Raw genomic sequence first — 12,505 nt, forward strand, 5'->3', positions numbered from 1 at the left:
CGATACTTATACACTATGACAGAGTACAAACTGACTATAATTATGTGTGTACTAAAGTTTCTATAAGTGTAATAAAAGACTTAAGAAAGGTATCTTTATCTGTTATTTATGTTCCAGTCGAGATGACCGACTGGTAGTTAGAACGCCGAGCCTGGGGCAAAAGATTTATCGACAGTAAACAAATGTATTTAAACAGTAACAAGTCATAACGCCCACATTGGGGTTCTGTAAGGGATTAAGTTTGATTAAATCGTCTGTTGTAAATATAACTTTCAAATTAAACTAAAAAGGAATTTTGTCAAAGAAATAATAAAGCTTCTGTAACACAGTATAAATATGACATACACAGACCAACTCTGGTCAATAGATGAAAGAGAAACACATATTATATCACAATGTGTGATCACAGAAACGTAAATGTTTTCATGACAGGTAGGCCAGGAAAGCTCCCTTATCGACGCCTATCCTTTATGGCCTAAGTAACGAAACCAGTTCCGTCACAGAACAATATGTAAGTGTATTGTCTGCTGAACACAAAGGGTTGGTCAGTGGCCAGGTGGTCGTGGTAATCGTGTGGTCCCTATATTAACTAACCATATCGAGATATGCTTGAGTAGTTCTACTGAAGCTATAGGTGTACTAACTTTGTGAATCAGAGTATGACAGGGAAACTACTCGATGTATTTAACACTGAGATTATTTACTCTGTTGTATAATGATATATATAACAAGAGAAACTAGATTCGAAACTGTCCAACGATGAAACACGTGATACAGGAATCAATTTCTAATATATTAGAGCGGTTTATTTTCAGGAATTAAGAAATAATATTTTGCAAAGGATGGGTGAACGGTATGGCGATATGAATGGATGTCACACACCGATATAAATCAGTTGTTGCTTTTTTTTATAAGCAAACCTGCTTCAAGCCATTCGGTTTAGTTCCCGTGACACTTCTGTAACGCCAATCAAGGTAACACGAGGAAGCCATGCGTGAAAGTACTGAATAATTACACGTGTATATGGTTGTGCTTCACACTGTTAAATTAATAAGAATAACACACGGGCCTGTATTTAGTAATATATTACAGCTGTTTGTAGCTGCATTTTGTAAGCACACCATTAACTGTGTGACTTGATGTTATATTTATGAATAGGGCATTTTTGTTTGTCTAGACTGCGTACTAAAATTTACTACATATTGATTATTCTAATGTATGCTTGGTATAGGTAATAATATCGTTACAGGGATGAAAAGGGAAACTATTTTATAAAGAGCTAAAGTCATTTTTGAAAACCAGAATTTATATACATGGCATATCTCAAAATATGACGGTGTTTTTATTTTTCTTTCAAAATGTGTTTTCCGGTATGGTTAGATATCGTGTTTCAGCCATCTATTGTTTGTCTACTAGTATTTAAAACCATAACAATAACAACGCTTCAAAGAGATAACATGGCGGTAGCATAATTTCCGAACACTTTAACACTGGTGTTTTAAAGGTCAGGGTCGAGCTATCGTTTTGATACCCTTTCTATTACAATGATGGGTTCTTTACACTTATAACTTGTACAAGGTGATCAGGTTACAACATACACACATACTTCACTTTCGTACCAACATATCGGTGCTTACTATACGACATAATAGATATACATCTATTTCTATAATACCTGCTTATACTGTCAGACAGCTTAGCGTTAGATGTAAAGTAGGGTGTATAATGTAGAAAGCAGAATTTAATGACAAAGCTAGCTCGTGATTAACATCAATGTTCAATTCATTACCATAAAATTATGAGACCTCATCGTGAAATGTATATATCCCTTATGCCATACGAAGTCAGACGTTTTTACATGTTCGATGATGCACCTGATGGAACCGTATCCACCACCAGGGTTCTCAGATTGAGTATGTGACTTTTATCCAGATTTCGCTTGATTTTTTCTCACGCGGGTGTCTTCCATGAAGCAGAAATGCTTACCCTTCCGGACTGCCAGATTATATTATCATTTAACTTTTTTCAAAGGTCTCCATACAAATATGTATATTTCGTTTGCATTTTGCTCTCGTTTTATCGATATTTAGTTAGAATTGAGATTTCGTTTACATGTCAGTATTATATTAGAATTGAGATTTCGTTTGCATGTTAGTATTATGTTCCTCTTTGATCACATATGTCTTCTGCCTTACCCAGTAAAACATATTTCTTATCTCAGGTCAGACTGCTGAAATCTCCAATAGAATCTGTATAAAGCACCTAAACCTAGGTACCTAATGTGTTAAACATCGTCCTGTGTTAACCCTGGGGTTGTATCAGACACGCCCCGATGATTCTAATATGTAAATATCAACCTGTGTGGGACACTCACTGTACTTAATCACACTCCAAACCGATATATTTATCCTTGTTCAGAACGAGGAGTAATGCTATTATCACTAGATTTCGGGCTACTATGATTATTGCATAACTTTGGCCTAAAAGTAGAACACAACAGTAGCTTAGTATGTCCTGATCGTGGACATCTGAAGAAAACCTTTTGTAAGGTTTATACCTGTTAGGAAAGCCTCAGTACACGTTAAAAAAGCTGCCAATACATGGACGCAATTGACCAAATCACTTCTATATGGTTTTCTGATTATAACTCTTTATCCTGTATCTCGTTCAGTGACCCGTTTTTCTTTTAACGTGAAACATTTAATGTTGAACCTTTTCAATGTGAACTTAATCTACTAAAACATTAAGATGTAAATTTTGATGCAACGTGAACTCATCAATCTGGCATTATCAGATGATGTGAACAGTGGATATATATCTAACAGATATCATTTGACCGCAGGGGATTATAACATTCATAACATTTGTTGAAAAATGGGAAATTTCACGCGTGAATTAGTAGGATTTCTTATGTACTTGCCTCCAGGGTTACGATAACCCAGTTGATACAGATACTATGAACTGACAAGATTCCACAATACAATAAACTCAGAATAACTAATCAGATCACACTTCAGTTTTATAGAAGTTACGCACGCTTCCGTCAGTGTGAAAGGAATACTACTCTGGTTCCACTGTCGTAAATTGACGTTTCAAACCATGTACAGATATTATTCTGAACACTTTATCTTCGATTTGCAACCGGCGTCAAAATTCTTAATTTACTATTTAATTTCATCAAAATTTGTTTTGTATTTCAAACGAAATCCTGCAGAAATTTTGTCCATGTTACAATGTTTAAATAGCGAATCAGACGCAGAATTTAACCAGATCTATATCATTTTCAAGAGGAAATACATTTTTTGAACCAATTACAACGCAAATTTTGTATCGATCATGTAGCCCTACGCTGTAATGTTTTCAAACCCTCGGCAAGCTGCTCGATTTCCTTTCGTAATTTAGATAAGGCGCACATTATTGGCATTGTCTTTGTAGATAAAGTAAAGTATACACAATACTGGTCCGGTCAACGTTCCGAGAATTAAAAACCCTGTAGGCATCGTTATATAAAGTCCTATCGATGACAATATAGACAATAGTTATAATGTCCTTTATCTGACGCTACAGATAATGGTTTACCCGTCCTATCACTACCATTACCAATACTTCTACAGACAATGGTTTACTCGTCCTTTCACTACAATTACAAGTATTTCTAGAGATATTGGTTTACCCGTCCTATCACTACCATTACCAGTACTTCTACAGATAATGGTTTACCAGTCCCATATCTGTTATTTTAGATCACAGTTAATGCGTCTGGTCTCTGACTAAGTGATTATATAAATCATATTCTATATGGCTATCAGGATATTTGATTATGAAATTTGTATAATTGACATTTCATGCTGATTGATTAATGACGTATTTGCCTTAAACGAGTTTTACTCCATCTTTGTTATGAAGCGTTCTCCTGTGTATTTGATTCATGCCACTTTGATATCCTTTATCAATTCCCATACACAGATCTAATGTGCGATCTGAGAGGTAACCCAAGTGGCTTTAAGATAGTTCGGTGTGATTCAGTTAGTGTTTTGCACATGTTTTTCTAAAACAGAAATCAGAAGAATTAAATGAAATGATTTCAGCAATGTATTAAATCCGTCAATCCCATCCTTCCCATTTTTGTTCTAACCAAACATGTCTTCGGGGCACGGTGGTGAACTGTATCGTAATAAGGTAACTGTTTTATATTTAGGTCATACTAACGTCACGCATGACTTATACTACGTTAACCAAAAGTGTATTCATAATTGCTGTTGGCAATGCAAACATATTTAAACATTATTTTATTTATTCCATTACTAAAATTAACTAAACATTGGAAAGCTTAACCAGATTGTAAACGAAGCGTCAAATTCATGGATATCAGTTTGTTACTAAACCAATATTTGAAAATAACAGCTCAAAAGTTTGAACTACTCTCATTTGTGATTCGAGCCACTTAGTTAGCATAATAGACAAATACATGTTTAAGTGTGACCAACTTGACATTATAATCCTAGTGGAATGGAATACTATCATAGTGTATAACCTAGTCGGCTTTGAGTACTAAATGTTCTCGGGTTCTTGTTATGCTTTACACCATACTAATGTTTTTGAGTTTTTTTTGCATTTCCTTAAATACACATTATGCCATATTCGTCAAGATCTGTTATTTTCTCGGTTATGTATTTAAGGATTGTTCCTTTGCCCGTATAAATTTAGTTATAAGTGAATGCTTGACCTGTTACACAATAAGCCATGGTTGTAACATGTTTACACTTTGATTTATTAACATGTATTTGTTGCAAAAGTGAAATGCGCGTATTTACCTTGACCATGCATTCTGAATGGTCGGATTTGCCCCATTAATTAACTAACAGTATGGGACAGTCGTACTGCTGGGCGTACGTACTTGCTAGCAGTAAGTAATGACCATCCGATTATACTTCCATTTATAATTCTACTAGCATTGCCTAAAGCTACACTTTGATGTCAACTTAAGACATCAACGGACACTTCCCGAAGGTGTGCGCAGCATTTCTGACCTTTGGCCTGACAGAACGTTAGGATATCTTCATCAGCACGTGACAAGGTACCGACCCAGGCCTCTAAAGTCATTACTCATTCCTACATATCGCTTATATCCTCACTCATCATCCCCAGTTACTAATGTATTGTTACTACTCAAAGTTTTCATCCAGAGGATAAACCCAAGCCACCAAATGCCAATACTTAATAACAATATTGAGGAACTGTACTTAGTAGCTATAATGAGTAACAATACTGAGTAATATAATATGTGACTATACTGAGTAAGTATACCGAGCGAAATATACGCTAATAGAAACATTCATAAAAAAGTGTGAAACAAGGACAGGGTTATTATGCGAGGCTCAATGGAATTGCTGACAGTGCGATTTTTGCACACGTTCCAGTCTACAGCACTTTAGCCGACACGACTTGTGTCCTATCGATTTTTGCCAGGTTATCCTGTGTAGGAGGATAGAGAGTATCGATGAAATTGAAATAAATGTATGTTAGTATCGGTTTGTTATCTGTCGACAGTCAATGTGGTTTATGAACGATAAACTGATTTACCATCTAGATTTACATAAATTTGGCCCTAAGCAATATTTTAAGAATGACAATATACATTGATTTCAGTTGTTCAGTTTTCTTTCTGGAATCTGATTTATCTTGTTCTAATCATAATGTTTAAAGATGGTTTTAACAGCATGTGTCTCCTGAAAATTACTAAAAAATAGACATTTCCACATGAATTGTAAAAAAGCTCGACCGAATCTGTCAAAATCGACTAATCGCATATTTTGTCACCAAACAACTCATTTTCTAGCTTTATCTGATGACACTAGATAAAATCGTCAAAAGAATAAATTAACGAGACGTTGGATGTGAGAGATTCATAAGAATTTTGTTTACTGGCAAGTTTCATTGTAGAGAAAAACCTATAAAACAGTATGCCGAGGCAGGACCCTGTATGCTTGAAATCTGTCGTCCCACATTTTCTACAGTACATAACCCATAGCCTTGTATATAAAAAGTAACATAATGGTAACAAACGACGGTATCGCTGACTTTAGATTAAACCAAGCAGGAAGGATAAATTACACCGAATAGCAAACAACTCAGAGAACAAAGGTTTAGGAATATTGTACACATTTGTCTGCTGTTTCTCACACCGGGAGTCTCTCCACACCTGTCATGTCCCATATCACTAGTGATGTTGTAAACTCCCACAGCAAGACGGATCAAAATTAAAACTAAATACTTTGAAAGAATCATATCAATCTGTACGGTAAAACATCTTGAATTTTAAGCCCTTCACAAGAACATGTCACAAGGCAATATCTATGAATGAAGCAGAAAAAAACTGTCGACTAAATATGTTTACAAGCTATAAGCTGCTCAGAGTTAAATTGTCGTCTTCCCTTCCATAAATTTACATGTTATCATTTCAGTATGCAAATTATGGAGTGCCACTTTCATAAACTTGCGAGCGAAATGTAATGTCCGTGTAACACTGATATAACATGTGCATTCATGCATCACTGCCTTTGACGCTTTGGTATTTTTGTCAAATTTGTATTATATAATGCCAGCTTGACGAGATTAAATGTGACAATCATTGTTGAAAGGATGTTATAAACAATTTAGTTGTTTTAAAACGGCTTTGTTTTTATCGAAACAAGTGTTGCTGAACTTTATTTCTGGTTTATAGTCGTCAGTCACTGGTGTGTCCCTTTCATGTCAAGCCTGTGACCCTACCATACCTGACTGAACACCTAGTCAAACCTGTTCTACAAGGTATCCCATTCACAGGTAAGATAACGATTTATACCAACGCTCATGTACGTTTATTTTACAGAAGCAGCTTTTTATATTAAATAACTTACGACCAAATTTAAGAATATCTAAATATGTGTGATTTTTTTTAGAAATTAAAACTATACTCTTATATCTTTTACCACGTTTTGTTATTTACTTTAATATCAATGTGTATTTGTATCTGCATTGTAACACAAAACTGCGAATACCACACTCCAATCTTTTAATTTATGATGCCAAGTCCCAACGCAAATGCTCTACATGTGCATATTAAGATTATTTTATTACAGGAAATGAATATGTTAAGAGTTCTTCGGCTGCCTTCTAAACGAGAAATTTTATGTTATTATATATTGATGAATGCTTATTTTGTAATATCTATATCAGCTATATATATTCTATGTCGGACGGTATATTTTACATAGGTTTCCGCTACGTCGATATATCTCCATAGATGCCTCGTTTGTGTCGACGAAGTTGTAATTCCCGGACGAGCCTCACACAGCCCGCCCAGACTTTTATGTATAATCAATAAATAACGAGATGGTAAACATGAACAGATATTAAACGTTAGACTGACTTTAGGACTATGAATCGTGTTGTTTTATCGACACACGGCATTTTATTGGGCAGACAGATAACAGGGTATTGCCCATGTTAAATCAGTGGTATAGGTAGACTGGTAAACTTCCAAACATTTCCTAGTTAGGATGTTTTATAAAGCTAATCAATGTTTTTAAATATGGCAATTCTTGGTAACACCATACACATAACCGATAGCGATTCACCAAAAGGCAGTCTCTTTAACATGATGTTTACATGGTCGTTTATTGCACAACTATCAGTGTTTTAAACCTAACAGGACAGATCATTTATTGATCCGGCTGCTGCAATTACAGACGATAAGACAACAGATGTCTGGGTCGTCTCTGTATAAACATTCTGCTGCAATGCAGATTCTGTACCCGAGTAAATGAACCGTGACGTTGCTGCATATCCGGTACCCGAATGAATGATTTAACTGTCATTGTTTTAACATTAATTTCTAATAGTCTCTATTTGTAATAACATTTTAACATTGATAAAATAACTTAACACGTTAGCGGTGTTAGCATGCTCCATGGAATCAGACAAGAAGTTTCAAACTGTTTCAGAAATACATCGTCGCTATCATAGAAAGCACATTATTACATTTTTACCAGTGAAATATCAAAAATTATTCATTCTATAAAAGTGATATGCGCACTCGTGAAAAATATCAAAATATTAGCCCCACTCGTGAAATATATTTGGTATTACTGAAGACACTGTTAGATATCCTCTATTTATGTCGCATTAACGTAATTTTCTGAGAACTGTGAACTAGACTAAGACTGGAGAATCAGATTAGTGGAAAATACGGTTTGCTATCTTTAGCACTAGTAGTGAGACAAGTGTTTATCTCGACAACCATTTAACTGTATCCCCTGAACATTTCAACAACAGAAGCATAATCAAGATAATGAGGGAAACAATTTTCGTAGTCGAATGATAGCACTTTTGATCGAGTTGTAAGAAACGAAAATAATAGTTTTCTAGCAATGATTCTCATTCTATAACCGTTGTAAACATGACTGTCAAGTAAAGCTATATAAGCTGAAGATTGAAAATTGTACAGTAAGCAATAGCGTACCAAATGTAAATAGATATCAGAACAAATAAGACTAAACGACATATATAGATGTTGCAATTGATTAAAAGGTAGATAGAGATGCGAAGCAATATCTCGGTTCGATTATTGTTTTGCGACATCTACGTAATCCCCCAATCTCACAATGCGACTTTTGGCATCGTTACAAAGTACTACGACGTCTTTTCCTAACGAATTCAACGTTTCCACCCTATTTAACATAGTTCGTATACTTTATCATTGCCGCTACTATTCGGTACACAATTCGGGAGTGGTGAAAACATATAAAGTTATGGTAGAAATAAATTCAGCATGGATGTTGTAGTGAGCCTGATCCTTTACACGGAATGTAAACATTGTACTCGGTGACTGCGGTATTTCATTACTTAACCCACTCTAATACAACCCACGATTTGTACTCGAAAACAAATGTTGCGCTACATTTTCAAATTGTACAGGTGTGATGGTTAAGACGATTACAATAATGACATATAATCCCTTACAGACACCGTGACTCCCACTCCCTTATTCCTAATCACAGAGAAAGGTTTCTCCTAATCGAATATAATCTTTAAAATTACCCTCCTACGTTTGAATGCGAAAATGTATCTTTATTAGAATATAATACAGGTACATAAGTATTTGAGTGCTGGGTGAGTATCCTTATTCTTAAGTGAAGAAGTACATTGGTCGCGACATGCTATGTTTGGTAGGAAAGTTCCCGGGTATGTTAGGAACAACTACCGCATCATATAAATTAGCGTACATTCGAGTCACTTTGTACCAGTAAGTGTGGTATATGTCGTTATATAAATAAGTTTACTGTAAAATAGGTGTTATAACGGCTACATTTTAGGTCTATTATTAACACTTGATTAACCATTTAAATAACTACTTTACATCTGAATGTGTCTATAATTATATTATCTCAATACCCGCTTCAGTTTATTGTGTAATGTCAGTATCTATCATTACAATTATATGTGGATTCATGATAGACACACGTTTTATAAAAGTTAATATATACAGAACGTCGCACACGTTTGGAGTTTAAAAACCATAAATTATGTAGCTTTAGGCGAAATCGACTTGGCTTCATGAATCATGAAAATGCAGATGAATAAATTGTCAGTCAATTAATGTTTTACGTTCCCATTTGATTATATACCAGGCTTATATGATTAACTAGTTAACAAAACTAAATGCAATAATGAATTGAGATTCCTAATGCATTACACGTGTATTTAACCAGAGTCAGGCACGTTATCCTCTTATAAGGTATGGGCCACGAGGTTCTTACAGAGAGTGGAAGGTTAAATCTATTCTAGGTGATTAACTCCTACAACAGTAAACTATTATCAATGGAATAGAATATTACTTTTCTAGCTTATGAACTTCTATATATATTATATTATAAGTCATGACTGTACAAGAATAGTAAAGCCGACTGCAATTATATACAATTATCCATTTACAGTATCGAGAAGAATTTATTGTATTTTTCTTGTATGATGTGTAGCTTACGGTAGCAATACGTATGTCAACACGTATTTTGAATTATTTTTTCTCAGTCAATGTAAATCAATAGCAAAAGTAAAAATGATTTGCTACAATGATATCAAGTGTATAATTATCATGGAATCAAAGATCGTGTTTGAGATCTGCCCAGACATTTAGCTGTTAATACGGGGTTTAACGCACTAGTATATATACTCTATTAAGGTTACCGCTAGCATTGGTCCGTGATCGGCAGGGCATATAACTAAAGATCACTGGATCAATCACAGTTAATGAGGTCACAAGATGACAGGTAGGTCGAGTTATTGTTAAACAAGCTGTACAACTGAATGCTGATATTGTACTGATAATTCCTATCAGTGATCAAAATCAAAGGTGTCATTAAACGACTGCAGAACTAATCGAATTAAAGTAAATGTCCCCAATTTAACACATGGTCACCAGCATTATCACTGCACTACGTTATATTTTGACGCTATAGTCTAAAATTAAAACAGAAATGAAAGCGAAAGTAGACATTCATGAAAAAAACTATATGAAATTTATCATTCAATCGATTGCAATAACATATAATCAGTTGAATTAATATAATGCTTTACTTACTGTCTCTGCATATCAGACATCTGCTCCTGTAGACTGTTGTTCTTGATTTCTAGATTGGCTTTTTCTCGTGTTAGGTCATCTATTAACTTTCTTGCTTCTCCTAACTCGGTCTCGTACATTTGTTTCACCTGACTTGTTTCCTTTCCCCATTTTGATTTTAAATGTTCTAACTCTGATCCTAGTTTACGGTTTTGGGCTTCAAGAAACCTCACTTTTTCTATATAGCTAGCGAATCTTTCATTCAAATCTTGCATGTCTTTCTTTTCCTTTTCGCGATTATGCTTCATTTCGTTGACACCAGTGTTCGTACGTTGTTCATATCCACCTGATGGCAATCCACCCAGGTGTTTGTTGCCATATCCATACTCAACCGTGCGGGTGATGACAGTACCCGAGTCTCCGCCGAGTCCTGAAGTCCTTAGTCCGGGGAGTCCGGGGGAGCGAGCCAAGACTGTGTTCCGGGGGGAGATGGTGGACTTGAAAGAGCTGGTGGAGGTGTCTCCAGCGTCGTCATAGTTGGAGGAGGAGGAAGACGTTATCACCGTCCTCTTCTCGGTAACGGTTTCGCGTGACTTTGACATCTTGCCTTGTCAGAAAGCCTGTAGAGAAAATGTACAAAATCATACATGTTTTCACATCTAATTGTTCTTAAAACAGTTTCGAACAGTTCTATAACAAAACTATTTTAAGGACACACTCCAATAAAAATATAAATACATATCATTCACTTAAACACTATCATACACCCCCATCTTCTCACAAAGTTGAATTACAAAGCATGCCGCACCTGCTACATTGACAATGTTGTCCAAACTGCAATGGGTAAATACATTTATCATCTTATAAAGTAGACATCTAAGGAATGCAACAAGCATGGGCTATAAAGTATTCATTGAGATGTTTAAAGTTTAACACTTCATGAACGAATTAAAGAGCTATGCTGACTGTCCTGTTACACATCTTTGTCAAGTGACAACAAGTAATAAACTGTCATAATAAACTTTCATGAATAATATCAGTAAAAGGCTATTCACAAGTAATTCCATTACAGATGAATGAAAGTGAAACAGTTCAAGCATCAAATATTATCATGACAGAGCAAACGAGTGCATCATTAAGCAATATACCAACAATCACAAGTCAACAGCGTCTAGTGCAGAATTTAAATCACCTGTAGATAATTTCCGAAAGGTAAAATTAAATGTGACAATTTTATCACAAGCACTATACCAGTAAAAGGTATCACTAAAATCGAGAGCGGAAGGTTAACACTGCACGCTACTATACACCGAGAGAATCAGCTGTGGTAGTCCGCCGGCCACCTAGCACACACTGCCTATATATATACATATATTAAGAGAATCCGCACTACCAAATTTAGCAAGAAGCCAAATATGAACTTACACTGCCAAGCTTTCAGTTCGAGAATCGAAATAGAGTGACCGTACCACCTGAATCCTCCCCAATATATATTATGCTGGATACAGAGAGTAATTTATCAAATGTATCAGGATTGGTTGTAAATATCACGTGATTCACACTCCAAACCCGCAAAACATCACATCAAACGGTGAAGCCAGTGCTTATTCAGCTGTAGGATTATAGTACTGTAATTAATTACCGAACAGGTCAGCACATAACTCTCCAGGGCCTTCTGAATCCTTGGCAAACTCCCACCCTCGTAGATATACACTCACTGTCGTTTGTCTGTCAGTAAGGTGTACTACTCACCACTTGTGAGCAGACGACACGGTAGTGTGCACACAACATTACTACTATGTCGCTTATGTTGCGGTTGTTTGCATTTGGAATGTCACAAGCGACAATTCATGTCATTGATCAGAAGGTTTAATCATACACATACTTTCACCGTAGTGACCAACT

General features: G+C 35.5%; 1 protein-coding gene across 1 annotated transcript in view; it reads right to left on the reverse strand.

Annotated features, from left to right (window-relative positions):
* The window catches only part of LOC117342240 (neurofilament medium polypeptide-like), a 33,093-nt gene extending 20,953 nt beyond the window's left edge, over positions 1-12,140 (reverse strand). Inside the window, exons 1-2 of the mRNA XM_033904301.1 lie at positions 12,026-12,140; positions 10,622-11,220 (exon numbers count right to left, since the gene is read on the reverse strand). Of these exons, the coding sequence (XP_033760192.1) occupies positions 10,622-11,202 (581 nt within the window). The 5' untranslated portion in view covers positions 11,203-11,220; positions 12,026-12,140. The remainder of the gene's footprint in view (positions 1-10,621; positions 11,221-12,025) is intronic.
* Between the last annotated feature and the right edge of the window lie 365 nt (positions 12,141-12,505).

This window comes from Pecten maximus, chromosome 2 (assembly GCF_902652985.1).
Source record: "Pecten maximus chromosome 2, xPecMax1.1, whole genome shotgun sequence".
Taxonomy (NCBI): Eukaryota; Metazoa; Mollusca; class Bivalvia; order Pectinida; family Pectinidae; genus Pecten; species Pecten maximus.